This window comes from Staurois parvus, unplaced genomic scaffold (genome assembly GCF_062004578.1).
Source record: "Staurois parvus isolate SC_StPar_1 unplaced genomic scaffold, SC_StPar_1.0 ptg000299l, whole genome shotgun sequence".
NCBI lineage: Eukaryota > Metazoa > Chordata > Amphibia > Anura > Ranidae > Staurois > Staurois parvus.
The window spans coordinates 10,894,570-10,917,607 of record NW_028318095.1 but is presented as its reverse complement, the minus strand read 5'-3'; the positions used below and the strand labels follow the sequence as shown (position 1 = coordinate 10,917,607).

The 23,038-nt window shown below is 39.5% G+C and overlaps 1 protein-coding gene across 2 annotated transcripts in view; it reads right to left on the bottom strand.

Annotated features, from left to right (window-relative positions):
- EPHA3 (EPH receptor A3) overlaps positions 1 to 23,038 on the bottom strand; it is a 544,240-nt gene that overhangs the window by 108,696 nt on the left and 412,506 nt on the right. Inside the window, exons 7-8 of one of the 2 annotated variants that reach the window (XM_089682929.1) lie at positions 20,872 to 21,034; positions 5,844 to 5,946 (exon numbers count right to left, since the gene is read on the bottom strand). In XM_089682929.1, the coding sequence (XP_089539055.1) occupies positions 5,844 to 5,946; positions 20,872 to 21,034 (266 nt within the window). The remainder of the gene's footprint in view (positions 1 to 5,843; positions 5,947 to 20,871; positions 21,035 to 23,038) is intronic. The other variant, XM_089682930.1, reaches the window with a different exon arrangement.

Genomic DNA, 23,038 nt, shown 5'->3' with positions numbered 1-23,038 from the left:
AATGTACAAAAAGAAAACATGAATGATTATGTTAACAGCTAGAAAATTCCTGCAATAACCTATGAAATAAACCAAATCAACAAGCCTCTTTTTTTTGTATTTTGTTTTCTTGTTGAATGTACAGTGCGCCTAGCACATGGGCTATATACTGTACATATATACCATTTATGGAGTACAATTACATAAAACTCAATAAATACAATTATGCTTCACCTTTCTATTCTATGTGTAGATGTTTAGTGCGCCTAAACTGCTAACTTGTTTAGTATATTAATACTTAGTATATTAATACTATACTTATAAAAGTATATCTAATGCCAAATGTTTTTTTTTTTTTGTGTACTGTAGTGTAGAAAAGACTTTCAACCAAAGACTTTCAACCCATCAGGTTTTTATTGCTGAGTAAATATGGAATTGAAGAGCCACACTGTGATTTTAAAAAGTCCAGATGCAAGTTTATTCCAAAGTAAAATCTGAAGGAAGATTGTAAACAAGGCCAACGCGTTTCAGGGGATAGAGCCCTCCCCTTCATTATGACTTGAGAGATAAGAAACAATGCCAGCAGATTTGATAATGAAGAGATACTTTGATTTAAATACTTTAGTTTGTCAGCAACTTGTTGGATTAGTCTGATTTTACATTGGATTAAACTTGTATCTGGATCTCCCTTCTGCAATTGAACAGGTATACGTGCACAGGTGTTTTTTTTTAGTGGGTTGCACCAAAAAAAACCTGACAGATCCCCACATCCACACAAGTGATGTGGATGCAGGGATCCTCCCTGCCACTCTGTTGTATTCTGATAGGAGGAACTAGCCCCCCCACACCTGTTAGAATACACAGGTCATCACTGAAACTATTAGCTGCAAATGCTGGTTTTCCAGCATGACCATCTGACAGATGCCAGTTATTAGACCATTTGTAGAAGTCCTTTCTTTGTGCACATAAGCTTGGTAGATCCACACAATATTAGTAATATGAAAACTTTTAGTTATACAGTACCATCATTGTACACCCTCAAGGATTTTATTGCTCTTCGTGTTCCCACTATGAAGTTTCACATTCTTTATTTGTCATGGTGACCATTATCACAAAGACTGAAGGTGATAGGAAATCCAAAATGTTATACTTGTCATTTATACTTGTCAATAGGAGGCAAGAAGAACGCAATCTTCCAATGGAAACACCTGTTCAGGTGACAACTGTCTAAGAGGGGTTTTCCATTTATTTATAAAGATTTCCTCGCCCTCACTATTTCATCTCAGGAACAGGAGATAAAAGGAAATCCCCCCAATTGAAAAAAGACAAAGTGCATTCCCAACTATATGCAAAACGAGATTTGAGTTTGGCTTTAGGCCTGGTTCACACCAATGCGTTTTTTGGTGCTTTTTGCAGAAATACACTACAGTCCATTTAACATGGTTTCCTATGGGACATGTTTAACATGGTTTCCTATGGGTCATGTTTAACATGGTTTCCTATGGGACTTGTTCACATCTATGCTTTTTTGAGCCACTACATTTTTGGAAAAGGCCACAGACTTTTTTAAATGCAAAACGTTGCATTTTTGGTTCAATAGACTTCAACTGAGATGCTGTAGAAAATGCATGTAGTGCATTTGTGATGCTATGTTTATGCGTTTTGTGCATCTTGCATTTTTAATCTGCCCAGCAACAAGCTGGTCCCCCAAAAAATGCATTAAAAACGCTTGTGAAAATAAAAAAAGCACTGCAAAATGGACAAAACGCATACCACATTGGTATGAACCAGGCCTAAGATATGCTTTACATTTATTTTTAGGGTTATGACAATGGGGGTACACAGAAGGCACTACCAGTTCCTGAGGTCCCATCTCTGATCCTGATTTAGGAAAGTTTACTTGCCCCTTATCATATTGGAACGCATGTATGAAAAGACTTTCCTACCAAAATAAGAAAGCAATCCACATGTCTCCTACACTTTACTTCATGTATGTTATGGTAGCCTGTATAGATTTGTTAGTTGCTATGGACAATGTTGCCATCTTTTCCTCCAATCTTGTTGCAAGATGCCTATTGTGCTACTGGGCCCCTCAGTGAAGGCAAAGATGATATTTGCGTGCAAAAGAATAGCTGTTATACTCACCTACCCAGTGGGTCTCCTACCTTTCCTATGCTGCAGTCTCTGCCAGTCTGTTCGGCACTGGACACTCCAGAGAGTGTTAGATGCCGGTGTTCCCACACTCTCCTCAGCAGTAATGTAGGGTCAGAAAATGGAAACAAAGCATATGGCGTTTTTTAAAGTGTGCAGTGCTGGAACAGAGGAGATGTAGGAGACACGGGCCACCAGAAACATAAGTATAAGAGCATTTCTACTGCAGGAGACTTTCATATTGATTTTTACATTTTTTTAAGCAATTGGCAGAGCTGTGTTAAGTCTATTTAACTGATATTCTATTTCTCTCTGTTTGTTTCCATTTTAGGTAAATGAAGGAACTCAAGTGTAAATTACCATTTTCTTCTATAACATAACAAGATAGAAAGTCAGATGTGAGTTGAAACCTACTATTTTCTCATTTTAAACACCTGTTGTTATAATTATCGCTTGAAACATTTACATATCCATCCATAAATGTAATTAAAGTCTCCGCTACATGAGCCAGTTTGTAATGTATGTTTAGTAATTTAGAGCTACAAATATAAAAAAACCTATAGATGTATATTTTACCTTCAAACCTTGATGTTAGCACCTCTTGTAAGTTTAAAAAATATCCCACCTCTAACAGAAATGTGCGTTTGATTATTAGGGTGCATGTTAAAGCATATTTTCAAATTTTGACTACAGTAGGAAAGGGTTAAACCCTTTTGGCAAGTGTTTTTGCTTTCTGTGTACCCACTAGGAGAGTCACTCTCATTATTTATAATGAAGGCAAATGTCACTAAGACAGAAAATGATATAAAATCCAAACATTTTGAGTAGAGATGAGCGAATTATTCAAAAATTCGATTCGGCCGATTCGCCGAATTTGCGGAATAAATTCGATTCGATGCGAATTTATTCGCTGCGAATTTAACTTATTAAAAGGGTTTCTAGGCTTCAGAGAGCCTTTATATTAGTGCAGAACACTGTACCTTTAATTTAAATGCCCTTGGAGTCTGCTGGGGAAGAGAAATAATACTGTCAGTCAGTATGACATGCAGATGAGTGCCGTCGATCTTAGAATCACCGCACACTTCACTCATTTGGGCAGTCACGGGGCACGACGAAGAAGATGAAGAAGAAGATGAAGAAGAAGAAGAAGATGAAGAAGAAGAAGATGAAGAAGAAGATGAAGAAGATGAAGAAGAAGAAGAAGATGAAGAAGAAGAAGATGAAGAAGAAGATGATGAAGAAGATGATGATGAAGAAGATGATGAAGAAGAAGATGATGAAGAAGAAGATGAAGAAGATGAAGAAGAAGAAGAAGAAGATGAGGATGAGGAAGAAGAAGAAGAGGATGAGGATGAAGAAGAAGAAGATGAGGATGAAGAAGAAGAAGAAGATGAGGATGAAGAAGAAGAAGAAGAAGATGAGGATGAAGAAGAAGAAGATGAAGAAGAAGAAGAAGAAGAAGAAGAAGATGAGGAAGAAGAAGAAGAGGATGAGGAAGAAGAAGAAGAAGAAGAAGAAGAAGAAGAGGAAGAAGAAGAAGATGAAGATGAAGAAGAAGAGGATGAGGATGAAGAAGAAGAAGAAGAAGATGAGGATGAAGAAGAAGATGATGAAGAAGATGATGATGAAGAAGATGATGAAGAAGAAGATGATGAAGATGAAGAAGAAGAAGAAGAAGAAGAAGATGAGGATGAAGAAGAAGAAGAAGATGAGGATGAAGAAGAAGAAGAAGAAGAAGAAGAAGAAGAAGATGAGGATGAAGAAGAAGAAGATGAGGATGAGGAAGAAGAAGAAGAAGAAGAAGAGAATGAGGATGAAGAAGAGGATGAGGATGAAGAAGAAGAAGAAGAAGAGGAAGAGGATGAGGATGAAGAAGAAGAAGAAGAGGATGAGGATGAAGAAGAAGAAGAAGAAGAGGATGAGGATGAGGATGAAGAAGAAGAAGTAGAAGAAGAAGAAGAAGTAGGATGAAAATAAGAAGAATTCCAGTACAGCAAAAAGTGTATCTGCAGAGAGCTCCGCTATTTCTGACAGTTCTCTGACAGTTCCTTCACATTTACAGCGGTTGAAACATTGTATCTATTTGTTTCCGAATAAAAACATCTGTATCCTAAATGGAAACAAATAGATACAATGTTTCAACCGCTGTAAATGTGAAGGAACTGTCAGAGAACTGTCAGAAATAGCGGAGCTCTCTGCAGGGACACTTTTTGCCGGCTGTAGAAGGGATGAAAATCGGCCGATCGGGAAAAATTCGATTCGTGCATCCGAAGTTTGCTAATTTTTGGATTCGGTGCCAATCGAATTTTTCCTAATATTCTAAACGAATTCCACTTCGCCAAGTTCGATTCGCTCATCTCTAATTTTGAGCTGTCACGAGAGCAAGAGGTAAGGGTAAATATTCCAGCAGGGGACACCTATTCCTATGAAAACCCACTAAGCCAGGAATTCTTTTCACTTTAGAGCATTTTCTTCTCATTTTTTGGGGTTTCCCAGGACAGAAAGTAAAGGAAAATATATCCCCAGCAGGACACAAGCAAAAAAACAAACAAATAGGAGTGTTAGCCCTTCTCTACTCTTTGTAACAACAAATAACAAACACGCGTTGACTTTACATACACTTTAACAATATATACTGAACATATAAAGATATAAATGGAGTGTATCAATAGCCAAAATATATTTCTATAGTGTTGGATGCATATATAAAGGTTTAAACCCCAGGCTTTTTTTTGTCTTTCTTTCCTTTTTCCTATTAATGCAGTCTATGTCCTACTGGGGAGTTTTCCCTTTCTCTCCTGCCTCATATATAAAAAATGTGTAAAATGAAATAAGATATTTAGTTTGGCGCAAAATTGAGTATAATAATGTCATGGGAGATAGAAATTACCTAAAACTATGGAAGTGGAAGCCACTTGACGATGGTTGCAGCTTCTCAACATTTAGGTTTTGAGCCAACTCTAGTGCACAAGTCATAAACAAGAGGAACAGGGCACCACCATCTAAGTGTAGCCATTTATTAGCATTCATAAAGAGCAGCTCTGAATACACCAACATTGTCCCTGCCAAACTCTATTATTTCTGTTTACTTCTTGGATGAACTCTGCATGGATAATATGACCAATATACCTAACCTTGATCTAAGGCAGCGAGTGCATACATGTTTATTTAATGTGTAATGCTAACAAATACCTCACTTAGATGGTGGCACCTTCTTTCTTTTCTTTAATGTTGGTGTAAAATGAAATTTAAATCTAACAATGGAGGAATGGAGATTACGCATTATGATTGTAACATGTGTGGTGAGCTTTAGACAGATGTCTTCACAAATGTCCACACTGGAAAATTCCTGTTCTGGTGACAACTCCAAATTTTGGATTTTCTTTTACTTTCACTTCTGGCGACAATGGTCACCAGAACAGGTAGAAGTAGAGAGCGTAAATCTTCTCAACATGGAAACAGACAATAACAACAATCTCAACAGAAGTATTGGGAACTCTTCTTTCAAGCACCCCATACAGCAACACAAAGTCAACCCTTTCCTATTATACCCCAAACTAAAAAAAAAGTTTTGAGTTTAGATACACATACACTTTAACAGCTCCAATAATTAACTGTGCAAATATCTATGTATTTTTGTGGACAATCAGGAACAAATGTATATCCTGTACATCCAGTGTATAATATAGAAGCAGAAAAATTAGACAACTAACCTTCCAATGAGCACATACACCACCACTGTGAGCAGGATAATTACTATTGCAGCTGAGATGCCAATCATCACAACCTGACTGTTTTCACTGGAAATGGAGAAAGCTGTAAGAATAAATATAATAAAATGTGTTAGTTCTTCAAGAGTGACACATGAATGACTCCAGAAAATGATGACAAAAATCAGTAAAATTCTGTCAATAGCAACAAAGGTTGAAATGTAGTATACCTTAGAGAAGAATGTCACATATGGTATAATGTAAAAACTAATAACTGCCAGTAAACACACACTGTATACTGAATTAATATAGTACATTGCAGGAGAAACTTTACTGAAAGTTACAAGGAAGCAATTGTCACTGGCAGCCCTCAGACAGATGGTGCTAAATGCTAAAAGACATCACGTGTCATTGGGACTTTCAGACCATCTCTGAGCAATGTTAGGGACATGTCACACCAGTAACTTTGTAGCAGAGATGAATTTTCTGTCAATTTTTACCTAGAAAAAGAGTTGCTGCTGTAGATGGATACCATGCTTGTTTATGGAGCTCCAAATTTCCGAAGTATTACGATCCTCAGCAGCTTTAATGGATAATGTGGGTACCTAATGATATTGGTGATTCTGTAGATAATTTTGAATGTTGCAAAAAAGTCAATCACTACAATTCGCTGGAATTCTGTTACACAGAGCTTTTGATTGACTGCAATTTGTTTTTTTCATAGGAACAAGAATGCTAATCAGCGTTTCTAACAAGGTTTTCTTCATCCAGATTATAGCATAGTTTTTGGTAGTCAGTCTCATTCAACTAGACTTCTTAGGTAGGTCTAAGTGGCTTTATTTGTTTAAAAAAGGTTTGTGACCTGTGAAAGCCTATTGGAAGACTGATGCAAATTCTTTTACATTACAGAATAAGTACAGTTAAATGTGACTAACTACTTCAAGCTGAGCTAATTTGATTCTTTAGTGGCTTCAAAAGGTTGTTATATGGTCTTTAGTTACCATGCAATTTCAGGTTGTGCCATTTATTTGATCCCGCTGTAGCGCAAAGCAAAGTGATATCTTTCTTGAGCTGCTTGAGCCATTTAACTCCATAACTGTTTAATGACCAGAGCTTGGGGGCATTTGAGCTCCCGTCTGTGTCCGTGTGAACAAGGTCTTAAAGAACTGAGCAAATGGGATCTATTGGTTAGAAATGGATTATGTGATGTCTGGTCCGTGGTATGCCTACAACGTTGTGTATATATAGCAACACAGTAGGGAGCACATCTACAGACCAGGACTGGAAAAGAGCAAGAAAGTCATCAAGGGAGAGATCTCTGTAAATGTAGTTTAGCCTTTCCGCAAGTGAAAATCAATCATGAGATGTGGGGTGGGAAGGTCTTTGCTAAACCTATGCAAGGACTGCTTGATTCAAACAGTGTGTGGCCATTTTCTACAGGGATTATTTAAGTGCAACATAAAAGTCATCATTATCCACTTTACATCCACCCTATAGCAGTTTTACTACTACAGGGCGGCTCTCCTCGGCAAAATCACGTATATATATGTGATTCTGCATTTCCACCTCACTGTGGCATGCACACTGCCAGCAAATAGCTACTGCTGTGAACTATCACAGCAGAAGCCGATCTGTGAGTCTCAGCGAATGGATCTTTGCTGGTATCCACAAATCGTCAACCAGTGAGGAAGAACAGAGATGTGTCTATGTTTACAGAGCTGGGAACACGATCCATCACTTCCTCCTGGACCAGCACCACCTAGTATACATCAAGAACATAGCTAGGCATACACTTAACCCTTTGATCACCCTAGATGTTAACTACCGTATTTTCCGGCGTATAAGACGACTTTTTGACCCTTGAAAATCTTCTCAAAAGTCGGGGGTCGTCTTATACGCCGGTATACGGCATGCTGACACTTTTTAGGGGGGCGGTGCGGTGCCGCCGCCACCCCCCCTTCCGACAGAAGTGAAACTAAGTACAGGGGTGGGCAGGGGCTTCTGTTTCTTACCTGGCTCCGGTCCCACGACGATCCGGTCCAGGAAGCGCAGCTGCTCCTTCCTTCAGTTCGGCCACTGGATATTCGTGCGGCTGCTCGGCTCCGCCTCCTCCCCGGTGATTGGCCGCCAGAACTGTAGCTCAGGAAAGGCACACAGGCGGCCAATCACCGGGGAGGAGGCGGAGCCGAGCGGCCCCGCAAAAATCAAGTGAAGGTAAGTGTGCCGTGCACAGGTGCTGCTGCAACCGTATATGCTTGCTGCAGCAACTGAACAGGGGTCAGCAAGTGTCAGTGGGAGGAATAGTGCCCCATCATTGGTGTCACTGATACCAATGATGGGGCATTATTCCTCCCACTGACACCGACGATGTGGCACTTTTCCTCCCCCCCCACTGACACCAACGATGGGTCACTATTCCCCCCCCACTGACACCAATGATGGGGCACTATTCCACCCCCCACTGACACCACTGATGGGACACTATTCCTCCCACTGACACCAATGATGAGGCACGATTCCTCACACTGACACCAATGATGGGGCACTATTCCTCCCACTGACGCCAATGATGGGGTGCTATTCCTCCCACTGACACCAATGATGTGGTGCTATTCCTCCCACTGACACCAATGATGGGGTGCTATTCCTCCCACTGACACCAATGATGGGGTGCTATTCCTCCCACTGACACCAATGATGGGACGCTATTCCTCCCACTGACACCAATGATGGGGTGCTATTCCTCCCACTGACACCAATGATGGGGTGCTATTCCTGCCACTGACACCAATGACTGGGCACTATTCCTCCCACTGATACTAATGATGGGGCACGATTCTTCCCACTGGTGTGCATTGGAAGAGGGGTAGACTTATACGGCGAGTATAGCCCAAACACTACATTTTAACAGGAAAAGTAGGGGGGTTGTCTTATACGCCCAGTCGTCTTATACGCCGGAAAATACGGTAATTACCAACCAGTGATTCTGCATTTCCGCCTCACTGTGGAATGCGTGCCGCCGGCAAATTGCTACTGCTGTGAACTGTCACAGCAGAAGCCAATCTGCGAATCCCAGCGAATGGATCTTTGCTGGTATCCACAAATTGTCAGCCAGGGAGGAAGAACAGAGCTGTGCCTATGTTTACAGAGCTGGGAACATGATCCATCACTTCCTCTTGGACCAGCACCACCTAGTGTACACCAAGCACATAGCTAGGCATACACTTAACCCTTTGATCCCCCTAGATGTTAACCCCTTCCCAACCAGTGTCATTCGCACAGCAATGAGTGTATAATTTTAGTTCTGATCACTGTATTAGTGTCACTGATTCCCACAAAGTGTAAAAATATCCACCGCAATATCGCAGTCCTGCTTTAAGTCGCTGGTCACCACCATTACTAGTATAAAAAATTAATATATAGCAGAATACATTTTGGCCTAAAGTTATGAAGAACATAGATTGTATTTTTTTTTTTTTTAATTGGATATGTTTTATAGTAGGAAAAAAAAAATTCTAAATTGTCAGTCTTGTTTTTGTTTAGAACGCAAAAAGTAAAAACCGCAGAGGTGATCAAATACCACCAAAAGAAAGCACTATTTGCAGAAAAAAACCCCCATAATTTTCAGTTTCATGACTGCACAATTTCATTTAAAGTAACACAGCGCTGTATCGAAACAACTGCTTGGTCAGGAAGGGGGTTAAATCTTCCAGAGTTGAAGTGGTCAAGGCTCCTCACAGTGAATAGATCAAATCAGTGAAAATTCATTCAAACTCAATGTAAACAAAGCAGTGTTTACACTGGTGTAGGGCTGTAAAAACAGCTCTTAAAGCACAGTGATTAGAAGACAAAACTAGGAGATTATATCCACAAAATTGCTTAGTATGCCTTTACATAGTAAGTACAATCATCTGCAAAATATAACATTGTCTCTGACATCTAGGAAGACTGTGAATGTTTCCATGGTAAGAGATTAATAATAGTTAAAGATAGCAAAAAGTCTTTTGTCTTTAATCAAACAGCTATTGTTTTGTAGATCTACAGTATGAAAAATAGCTGAGCAAGGCCCTAGGGTGACTTGAAATATGAGCAGCTAAGGGTGTCTCACTATTGAAGCAACAATATGTGTTATCAATAGACTTAAACAGCAAGAGATACAATTACACATGCTATGCAGGCAACTCACAGCATAGCAGCAGAGGACTCAGCCAATATGGTAAAGTATGACTTTGAATGAACCAACTTGCTGCAGGTAATAAATAGGAAAAAGTATATGCAGCAATTCATAAACAAATGTTATGCAATTTTTTCTGTTTAATTTGTACATATATATATATATATATATATATATATATATATACAGTATAAGTGCCAGAGATGAGACTGGACATCACCCAGGGCTCTCTCCTATACAGGGTTTAGGGATCCAGGAAGGTTGTACTATAGAGAGAGAAAGAGAGAACAGGATTTGTAATTTTCTCTACCCTGGTATGGGTCATGGAGCCAGAGGCTTTGTAGAGTCTTGGGTGGAATAAAGCCTTCAGCCCTAGGCCCCTGGGTGTTCAGGTATGCACAGGGTTGATGGTATGGGCACTGACTACAGTTCAGGATTCCACCTGGAAGACAACGGAGGGCTCCACACACATGACAGGAAAGCTTCACCCAGGAGAGGGTGACCCAGTGCAGCTGGGAGCTCTAAGAGCATTGTCTGGATGAAGAACAGACAAGGGCCTAAGCCTGGGGCTGGGGCAGTGGTGCTACAAGAGGAAACCAGAAGGTTGAAAGTAGAATTTGTTTTGTGGCAAAGAGATGCTAAAAACCCCATGTATGGTTAACGTTTTATGTTGAATGAACTTTATTTTTTTTTTTTAAAAAAAGGGGGGGGGGGGGGCAAGGAAGCCCTAAAGAGATTTTGGCAAATGGACTGCTTTTTTAAAGCTCTAATATGTTTTATTTATTTATTATAGGTACTTATATAACACCATCAATTTATGCAGAGCTTTACATATACAGTATACTGCACATCAGTCCCTAACCTTCAAGGAGTTTACAGGCTAAGGTCCCTACCTCAAATTCATACATACACATAATGGGGCCAGTTTAGACAGGAGCCAATTAACCTACAAGCATGTCTTTGGAGTGTGGGAGGAAACTAGAGTACCTGGGGGAAACCGGAGTACCTGGAAGAAACCCACACAGGCACAGAGAGAACATGCAAACTCCACTCAGGTAGTGCCATATATACATATAAAAATCAGCATACACATAACCTCTAAACAAGAAGTCTAGACTAAACAATGTCTAGACTAAACTTTTCTACTGTTTCAAAATGCAGAACTATGTAGACCTATAATACACTCTGGGGTTGATTTACTAAAGACAAACAGACTGTGCACTTTGCAAAGTTCAGTTGCACGCTGCAAGTGCAGTTGCTCCAGAGCTTAGTAAATCAGGTAAAGCTTCACTTTGCAATAAACACTCAATCATGGCAGGTAAAAAAAAAAAAGCATTTTTGTTTGCACATGATTGGATGATGGCAGAGGTTCCCTTCATTTATTAAGCTCTGGAGCAACTGCACTTGCAAAGTGCACAGTCTATTTGCCTTTAGTAAATGAACCCCTATACCTTTTCTTTTTTTTTTCTATTGCACGGTACAAACAAAACATTTCTGAAATCCCTGGGATTGAATTCTGATTGATTTATATATGGTATTGAACACCAGTTCTGTACTGAAAGGCATCCTTTAACAATGGGTACTTTTCAGTTTCCTAAACTTACCATAAAGACTTCTGCCAATACTGTATAAGCAGCCAATCTGGGATGTTATGTGAAAGGAACATTGCACTAATGAGAATCAAGTACAGCATACAAACTGGACAGATTAACAAGCTTTAAATCCTAAAATGCTGGTCATTGTTCTCAATAAATACAAATCCAGACCAGCTACTTGGCAGGTCCTTTCAAAGAAAAAATAGTGTAAAATCTAACCAAAACAGCCACACTTAGTTTACTGGCACCCCAATTAATTTTAAAATCGTATGTTAACGCGGGGCAGCGGTGCCAAATCCTTAGTCTGTTTTTCTGTAACAAATCACAAAGTGAACTTAAAAACAGAGATCGTAGCTTAAAAAGAACAAAAAAAGTTTGTGTGTTAAATGTATTTACAGCAACTAGCAATTTAGTGATGTGAAGAACAACCATGTAATTGAGTTTAATTCACTTGATAAAACACATGTGAAAATAATAGCAATGGTCCAGTACTAACCCAAGCTAACAATGTAGCTGTGGGTGGCATATTGTATTTCACTAATAATGTGTGTTTACATGATTTGGGGTTAGGACATCATTTCTACACCCAATTACAGCCAGATCATTTCAACACTTGTACTGAGAGTGAAGCACTCTGATAACTAACTAATGATGATTCTAGCAGGCCTTTTGGCACAATATAACAGGTTGTTCTATATCTTAGAAGATAACATATTAAAACTTCTTGATTGTAAATTTCAAGGCAGAAATTTTTGCAATTGTACTAAAGATCCTAACCATGTTACATTTATAACAGTCTAACAATAAAACATCCTGCTCTGTAAACAGCTGTATGTTGAGTATATAGTACAATGCAAAGATCCAGTTCTTTTCATGCTGGATATAGACAACTGGGTACTGGGTACTGGTTCCCCTGATCTCCTGGTATCTTTGTATTTATCAATGCACTCAAAGTAGTAGGGTGTCACTAAAAAGGTTGAACAATGGGCATTAAAGTGTTACTAAACCCACAACAGCAAAATCAGTCTGTATATGCAGTAAAGCATGCTTGTTATACTCACTGTAGAACCTAAGGGGTTAATTCTCTGCATTGTGTAAAAAGGCTGTTTGATCCTTTCTTCTCTGCCCCTCCTCTTGTTGAAATGACCACCTGATACAGACTGAACCCATGGTCACATGCACATGCTCAGTTTGGTGTGTATTGCTAGAGAGTTTTGTTTTTTTTTTGTCTTGGGAGAATGCCTGTGATCAGCACAGGGCAAATCAGCACTGTCCAGACAGAGGGTCAGAGGTTTCACATCCTCCTAGAGGAGAAAGAAAACTCCTCCTACAAGCTTTAACCAGCTCTACTGAAGTCACAAAACTGCTCTAACTGCTGATGAGAAAAGGTATTTAGCAGTTTATATTTACTAAAATTATTGCATTTCTATATTGTGTGTACTGTGGGAGACCAGATATAGTGAATGCAGGGTCCTGGGTTTAGTATCACTTTAAAGTGTTGGGAAGTAGAGCTTAGCTGCATAGCAGGAACTCTGGGGGTTTTTGCATTGTATTGCTTTGCAGTAACATTAGTGTGTTGTGGTGACTGTTATTTTGATCAGTAATGTTTATTTTTATTTTAGACATGTACAATAATCTACATGCAAGCAACTGCGGATGTAGCCTCTGTATTTGCATTATAACAATACCAACATCCGAAGTATATTATACAATACAACTGTTCATTAACATAGATATGACATGAAAACAGAACACACACTATATTGCCAAAAGTATTGGGACACCCCTTCAAATCATTGGATTTAGGTTTGATTTCACTGAGCTCCTGAGAGCGACCCAATCTTTCACAAATGTTTGTAGAAGCAGTTATCATGGCTAAGTGCTTCATTTTATACACCTATGGCCATGGCGGTGATTGGAACACCTGAATCCAATCCAATATATTCTAAAAGCAGTGCTCAGGTCTTCATACAGCACAGGATCACAGATATCATCACTTGCTAGGTGCAGCCCTCCAAAGATAGGGGAGTCTTGCGACTAGCAAAAAAGAATAAAAGAGGGAGCACTCTCCTTGTGCATTACCGTGATACAAAGAAATTTATTGTGATAAAAACAATGGATACTCACAAACCAATAGGTCATAAAAACACAGATAGAGCCACAACTGATGGTCCCAAGTAGCGGAAATTCTGTAGTGGAAAGTGCTAATTTGTTTCAGGAGTCGAGCTCCCTTCCTCAGAGCTAAGATGCTATACATGTGGATGGTCAATAAATAAGGGACCAAATGGTAAGGGAGACCTTCTCTCACACCCTCCATGCAAGAAAATAGGGGTGGAGACTGCCAATTGGAGCCCGTGTATGTGTATAAGTATACTAGTATAGGTAATGATGCTCAAGGTGGTCTGCTCCTCATCCCCATATGTGGTAGTAATATAATGTTCTGTATGAGACCTATAATACATATAATGTAAGGGGAAACTTACTGTATTGCTAGGCAGTGTGCAGAGAGGAAGGAAGGGCCGTAGACCGGTCATGATGGCGTCCTCTATGTGCATGAGGACGCTGCAGAACGGGTGTCCCTGTAAGATCCGGACAGTGGTGAAACGGTAATGCACATGCACGCTGTGCAAAGTGCCCAGAACACATGTGCCGGGACTATCATTAGTCACCCACCGCTCAATGGAATTAAATCATATTATGATAAGGAAGGGATCTCGACTCCTGAAACGCATTAGATTTTTCCACTACAGGATTCCCGCTACTTGGGACCATCAATTGTGACTCTTTTTATCACAATAAATTTCTTTGTATCATGGTAATGCACAAGGAGAATGCGCCCTCTTTTATTCTTTTTTGCTAGTACCAAGACGCCCCTATCTTTGGATGGCTGCACCTAGCGAGTGATGGTATCTGTGATCCTGTGCTGTATGAAGTTCTGAGCGCTGCTTTTAGAATATATTGGATTGGATTCAGGTGTTCCAATCACAGCCATGGCCATAGGTGTATAAAATCAAGTACCTAGGCATGCAAACTGCTTCTACAAACATCTGTGAAAGAATGGGTCACTCTAAGGATCTCAGTGAATTCAAAGATGATACCGTGATAGGTCGTCACCTGTGCAATAAGTCCATCCATGACATTTCCTTGCTATTAAATATTCCACGGTCAACTGTTAGTGGTATTATAACAAAGTGGAAGCAACTGGGAACAACAGCAGCTCAGCCACGAAGTGGTAGGCCACATAAAATGACAGAGAGGGGTAAGCGCATGCTGAAGCGCACAATGCACGGACGTCGCCTACTGTCTGCAGAGTCAATAGCTAAATACCTTCAAACTTCATGTATCCTTCAGATTAGCACAAAAACAGTGTGCAGAGAGCTTCAAGGAATGGGTTTCCATGGCCGTGCAGCTACATCCAATCCTTACATCACCAAGTGCAATGCAAAGCGTTGGATGCAGTGGTGTAAAGCACAAAGCCCTTGGACACTAGAACAGTGGAAATGTGTTCTCTGGAGTGACCAATTACACTTATCTGTCTGACAATCCAATAGACATGTCTGGGTTTGGTTGTTGCAAGGAGAACGGTACTTGCCTGGCTGCATTGTGCCAAGTGTAAGTTTGGTTGAGGGGGATTATGTGGGGTGTTTTTTTCTGGGGTTGGGCTTGGTCTCTTAGTTCCAATGAAGGGAACGCTTAGCGTATCAGCATACCAATACCTTTTGGACAATTTCATGCTCCCAACTTTCTGGGGACAGTTTGGGGATTGTCCCTTCCGGTTCCAACATGACTGCGCACCAGTGCACAAAACAAGGTCCATAAAGAAATGGATGAGTGAGTTTGGGGTGGAGGAACTTGACTGGCCTGCACAGAGTCCTGACCTCAACCCGTCAGAACACCTTTGGGATAAATTAAAGTGGAGACTGTGAGCCAGGCCTTCTCGTCCAACATCAGTGCCTGATCTCACAAATGCGCTTCTGGAAGAATGGTCAAACATTACCATGGACACACTCTTAAACCTTGTGGACAGCATTCCCAGAAGAGTTGAAGCTGTTATAGCTGCAAAGCATGGACCAACTCATTATTGAACCCTACAGTCTAGGACTGGGATGCTATTAACCACTTCCAGTCCGGACACTTTTACCCCTTTCCTGTCCAGGCCAATTTTCAGCTTTCAGCGCTATCACGCTTTGAATGACAATTGCGCGGTCATGCAACACTCTACCCATATGATTTTTTTTTGCTTTTTTTTTTAGACAGATAAAGCTTTATTTTGGTGGTATTTATTCACCACTGGGGTTTTTATTTTTTTGCTATGTAAATGAAATATCCAAATATTTTGAAAAAAAGTGTTTTTCTTATAAAATATTGCAAATAAATAGTATTTCATTATAAATCTTGGCCAAAATGTATTCTGTTATCTTTTTAGTAAAAAAAAAATAACCCAAATTAGTTTATAACCCAAAATTTGAATTTTTAAACATTGTTTTAATTTTTTATTTTTTTTTTTTATATTATTATTTATGTTTTTTTTTACATACTGTCACCCTAGCAGTACAGTGTCACCATGGTGACTACTTGTGGGGGGTGATGAAGATTTTTTTTTTTTTCACTGATTGCTTTTACACCCATAAAGGATATAAAAGCAATAATTTCTCCTGCTCTCTGGCTGCATTCTTGCAGCCATTGAGAACTACTGTGTGAGCTGTGATTGGTCACAGCTTGTCACATGGTACAAGGCTATTGTGAATAGCCTTGTACCATGTGACCTCTGTGATCATTCACAGATTTCACACGTAGTAAGCAATGATGTCACAAGTGACATCTTGCTTACTACTCTGCATGAGATCACTGATTGGCCAATCAGTGATCACATGATCGAGACCTCACACAGAGGTCCCGTCCGACGATCGGTGTTCCACTGTGTCCGGAGGACACAGCGGGCACTGGATTGCGGTGCTGCGCTCTCCCAGTGAGCGCGCACAAGCAGGGTGTGGGGAGGCCGTGTATAAACGGCCACCCGACCCTGCACTGCCACCGTCCGGCCATTTATATACAACGGCTGGATGGGAGGTGGTTAAAGTTCATGTGTGTGTAAAGGCAGGTGCCCAAATACTTTTGGCAATATAGTGTTTATGTCCTATAGCAGCAAAGTGGTAGTACAAGCTATCACTCATGTAAGAGGAAGAAGAAGGAAGAAAAAGACCTAATAAAAGTGGGGTTACATATAAGATAGCATAGGTTGTAAGTACAGTCATAGGGAGGAGATTCATCAAGCGCAACACTTATAACCACAATCAAGTGTTATACCAGATAAACCAAGGTTTCCAGGTTTTCCCAAAGGCAATGTGTCAAATTGAATAGCTGGTTGTCTTTCATATGAGTAGTGTTGTTGGGTAGTATACACAGATTCTGAGGGATTAGGGGATAGTTCTTTGTTCCAATTTCTTGGTTAATTTAGCTAACAGGAGGTTGGCAATAGTTTTGTGATAAGGAGAAGGAAAACATCTATTCCTAGATTCAATATAGCCAGACCAGGATTTGGGGTAAGTATGCCTGCAATATCCGACAGGATTTGAAATATTCTTCTCCAGAAGCTGCAAATACTCTTAGAAGACCACAGTATGTGAAACAAATTACCTGTATAGCCACAATATCTCCAGCAAGGGGAAGAACAAGTAGGATATATTTTAGACAACTTGTAGGGTGTAAGATACCATCTTGTGTTTATTTTCAAGGCCAATTCTCAGTGGTTCACACAGTGAGTAACATTATGTGTGTATCTTATAGTATACTGCCATTGAGAGTGAAGGACATATTGAGATCTGTATCCAATTTGAGCATGGAGTTATTCTTAATACATTCAGATTTATTATGCAATAAATTGTATATTAGTGATATACCTTTCTGTGGTTTCTGGAGGCACATTAGGAAATGCTACACTTTTAGGGTGAAGGTAAATCATGGGTAATGGGTGAGATACTAAAAAGTGTCTAATATGTAGTAATGTAAAGTTAATTGTGCGAGGTAAGTTAAACTTATTAATTATAGCTTCAAGGGTATCAGGGTTACCATCTGTAAGAAGTTCCTCAACCCAGGTGATACCATATTTCAGTTGTGAGGTTTGGAATTATTATTTCCAGTGTGTGAACAGGGAATCGCACAATATCAGCATGTGTGGAATGATGGATTTGGTTAGTGTTCTCCAAGCCAGGATAGTCTATTTTGTGGTAATGGGTAAATTATCAGTTGGGATTGGTTTTCAAAGGTCCGCGAGAAGCAGATGACCTTAAGTGATGGATTTAGTGATGGATTTAGTGAAGTGTTTTTCAATATCAACCCATAGTGAAGTCTCGCTGGTGGAAACCAATATTTCAATTGATCAGAATGAGTTGCTGTGTAATAGTGAAAGATATCTACCATCCCCATTCCTTCAGCCATCCTATGTTTGGTGAAAAGGGTGTGGGAACATATGGCTTTCTTTCCCTGACAAATATACAGTACTTTTTAAACAGAGAGGATAATAAGAATAGGTACGAGCGCAGAGCGGGAATATGCAGATTCTAAACAGGATTTGTGGAAGGATAAGCATTTTGAAGGCCGCCAGTATGCCTGCCCATGATAATTCAATTCGGGTGGTGGTGGTTATTTTGAGTGGCACTCCAATGCATTAAGGAAATGCAGCTCCAAAGCAAATGCATTTCAGCACACCACTATACACTGTGTTTGAAAAAATAATGCTTTTATGGGGTTTTTTTGTCAATTCTTGTGTGTTGCAAGCCTCTATAAAATAAATAGGCTCCCTTAATGTAACACACATTAACTTGTGAAGCAATGCATGTTAATGTGCATGCGTTAACACAATGCTGAAGAAGGGCAAAGTGTAAATGGACCTCAAGCCAGGGCCACATCAATAGGAAATTCTCAGTTGGCAGTTTGTCAAGAAATGTAAAGGCATGCCTGCCCTATTCAACCTTCTACAATGCCCTATTGATTTATAAAGTGTTGGGCAGACCCCAACAACTCAAGTTACTATTGGTAAAAGTGAGGTGGCCATCAATCAACTTACTTTGCAAAAATTTGTATCAGACTACTACAGGTTTCAGGGATCCTAAAATGTACAGTATAGAATTTAGAAGTAATGTAAACAAAAAGAGGAGGGAGCAGAGTGCTAAAACAAAATTTCAGTGACTTCACTATTTTTTTTATAAACTTTGATAATTAATTATTCCACAGTGCCTGCAGCTCCAGAAGTCAGTGAGGGCTTGAGTAAAACTAATTTACTGCAAAAAATATGTATATATTTGAATGTCTACATCCTGGACACAGTTCTTCTTTAAAGTGAATCTGTTGCCTTGTACTGCATTGGCAATAAACAGGTTCATTTTAGATTTTCCATAAGAAACTTGTGGCTTTTAGCTATTTTGTTATGAGATAAATGTCATCTAATTCTACCAAAACTGAAATAGACAATGATTGGAAGAAGACAGTGATTTTTACTGCTAGCAGTTATAACAGCCGGTAGTAATAGTTGCATGTAAAATCAGTTGATCAACTTGGGTACATTTAGCCTGTTCATACATGGTTTGAATCCTGATCAGTTCCTGCCGAACTGGTCAAGATCTGAACAGTCTATGACCAGTACTACACTGAGTGTCACCATACTAATAATTGATGAGCATTTAATTTGCTTAAAGTAGAACTCTCTCAATTCACATTGAATATTTTTAACCCTTATGCTGCCACCACTAATAAATAGATAGTAAATTATATAATATTTGCTTGTTTTAAACCTTTTTTCACAAACTTTTTTTGCTTAGGCAAATTATGTCAAACATCCCAAGAGTCTTCAGGAGCGGAGCAGGGTTTTTCTCAACTAAGTACACCCTTCTGCCTGCATGTCTAAGCTAAAGGCAGATGGATTCCAGGAAGTAAATGCTACATGAATCTGCTGCCCCTACTCAAGATGGCCACATCAAGGAATGCTAAAAGGTCATTTTCAAAGTGACTTCTCAGAAAATAAAACATGGAGGCACAGATGGATGGATGGATTGGTGAATTTGCTTTGAATTTATAAAAATGAAATAAATCATGTTTTTTAGTTTGTAGTTCTCAGATGCAGTGTAGTTCTGCTTTAAGGTAAAGATGGAGTACAACTGCCGCAATGGTATATAAAGTGAACCTATCATAAATACATTTTGAATACTCACAATATACAGCAACATTTTTTTTTATTGTTCCTTTTTATCATTAAAAAGCAGTGCTTATTCTTCAGTCATGTGCCTGTACTGAGGCTCAGAGGTGCAATCTGGTAGAATGTCATCAGTTTGGAGCACTGCACATACACAGATGACCCACCTCTTGCCCAAATGCTTAAATATGGTATTTTCCTACATTTTCTGCACCATGACCTCCAAAGATCTGATGAGACACACACATACTGCAGGAGCAAAGTCCCTTGAAGACTAAGGAACATTAATGTGCAGGTGTGGGAAGCTGAGCACTAGACTTTTACCAACTGTCAGTAACACTCTGGTCACACCGTTCTGACTTTGAAATCGTGCGACTTCCAGTGAAGTCGCATGATTTCAAAGTCAAATGTCATTCCGACTTGAGGTGCGACTTGCAAGCCACACATGTCTATACGAGTCGCACCTAAAGTAGTGCATGTACTACTTTAGAAATCTGTGCGGCTTCGACCAAGTCGGAATCGCACCGATATGACATATGACCGATTTAATTGCGGACAATAGGGTGTGACTTGCCAAGTGATTTGTAACTCGCATGGCATGGAAATTGCATGGCAAGTTGCACCTGGTGTGACCGGGGAGTAAGTAAGCACTTGGGTAGGTAAATGGGGGTGGATTGGCTCAGCTGTGTATGTTCTTAGTGCTTCAAACTGCTGACATAATTCTTCAGAATTGCAGTCACATGACTGGAGATTAAGGACTGTTTTTAATGATAAAAAGGCACAGTAACCCATTATAACAAAAAAAGAGTAGAATTATATAATAACATGTAAATGGGATCACTGAAAATAAATGAGAGTGTAGTTTAGCCTCTTTTTTGAAATCCTAAATAACTTTGTTCTACCAGATCCTAGGCTACAAGACTAACCATTTAGGACAATCTATAGTTCATCACTACAGGCATTGAAAAAAAAATAAGAATATCATAATACAATCAGTTATAGCTGACACAAACTAAAATAAATGATTGTATATATTACATTTTGGATTGATATAAAGAACATGGAGGTACGTACAGTCAGGACTTGTTTCAAACTCAAATTTGCGGCTGTTTGATCCATATCCAGCTGCTGTTCGAGCTCGAATTTGAAAGATATATGTGGTATCAGGCTTTAGACCGGTGATCGTCACATTGGTGCCTCTTGCTCGCAGGATGGTGTAACTTGTTTCCTGTTCCTGCTTTTGAGAAAAAGACATAGGGTTGTTAAAATCTATACAAACAAATATATCCATATTGCTTCCTAAATCAATATTTATGAAACCAGACACTATTAAAGATGATTTCTGGGAACAAAGCTCAACAGAGAAGAAATACATACAAGGGAGTTGTTTTACCCACCAAAGCATCTGTATTTCTGCCCATCATTCATGAGATTTACAAAGGTCACCCACTTGACACGGTCATGTCTAGCAGGGCAGGAGACTTGATTTTTCTCTGCTGCAGTTAAAGCTGAACTCCAGTCAACACAAAAAATTGCAGCATTCCTGCATTGTATGTGAGGTTGTCAATGACTTGCCCACATAAAGGGAGTGGAAGAGAGTGCCAGCTGCTAGGGAGAAAAGGCAAAAGATTTTTTGTGCTGACCAAATTCCAGTTCCCTTGTCCCTCCTCCAGCTTTCGACTGGACAGTGAAAGAAGAAGCAACCAACTGATGAGCTCATCTCACCTTTACTCCACGTGGGATTGGCTGTGCTTACACTACTTTCATTAAAAAGAAAAACACATTTTCAAGGGTCAGTTCACCTTTACACACGTTTCCCCAAAAAGGTCCCTATGCATCACAGTGTTCCCAGTGTATTGCAGTCTGCACTCTTTTATTCTCAAAAATGCCAAGCTGCCAGAAGCAGAGGACTGTGTATGTGCAGGTAGGGAGGAAGGCTGGTAATGCTTGTTCCAGGGCCATGAAACTGGCATTGGGCGCATCCTGCCATTTTCAAGATGGATTGGGGAGAACAATGGTGTCAGCAGATGAAGAGGGGGGTAATTGTTTGAGGGAAAAGAGTGATATTGGGGTATATGGGATCCATTTTGGGAAACATCTGTAAAAGTCAACTTACCCTTTAATGATACACTTATACTTATGAACACAGAGTTGAATAATTGGTGTCTTTGGTGCCTAGAGTTTAGCTTTAATTCATGAACAATTATTGAACTCAATGATTCACCAAATACTACTAAAATAAGTTCAATAACAGATTTAATATTGGATCAGCCAGCACAATTACTCATCCTGGTGCATTTAGTCAATAGATACAGTTTAATATACTGTCATCAGTTTCCTCTTGCATTCCTGTATGTTCCGATATGGTTTTCATCTGCTTGTTGGAATGCAATATTAACCATCTGAAATCTATTATCATAATTCTAATACTATTGTTTGAAGTTTGAAATATCTAGTAATTAGTTTAAGCTATCAGATAATTCACTTTTAAAGCGGGACTTCTAAAAGGAAAAAAATATAAACTTTTTGATGTTTTTATTTGAAAGTTTGACTGAAATTCTACTGTGAAGTTTGCTCAGTCCATAAATTTTGCACTTTGTGGAAACTCTGGAAATTATAAGATTACATACCTACATTTTATTACCTATAACTTATGTTGATATTGGACTGGGGGTGATCAGAATAATATTTAAAGAACTGAAAACTGAAACTTGGTCGCTAAAAGCCAAACTCTACCTTTCAGTGGATTTGTAAGCTGCAAGGTAGAATAATAAAGTTCATTTTGTTACTTGTTAGTTATTGGTTATCTACAAATGAACAGGTAATGTGGCCACTCCAGCATTACATGGAAACTGTACATACTTGTGCATAGCTGTAGTTAAACAAAATTTTATGATTTCCAAATGATTGAAATAGATATTTCCAAAGTTATAAAAAGTGCTCACTTGCCTATACAAATCTTGTAACATTGCATCCTGAGCATAGGAGTCAGCTGAGTCTAGCAGTGTACGAGAAGAGGAGAGGATCCTGCAGCCCTAGCAGAGCCTTAGGAATCCATAGAAAGAACCACTGAGTGCACAGGATACAACTCAGCCTCTTCCCTCTAGGCTTTCTCTACAGCTTCACTTTTGAAGGATTTGTTGGCCCAGTGGATGTTTTGTGCGGCTAATTGGAGCTGAGAAGGAAAAGTGCCTAGAAGTAGAGGAAAAGTGGCCAATTGCCTTGTTCTTTCTGGGAATAT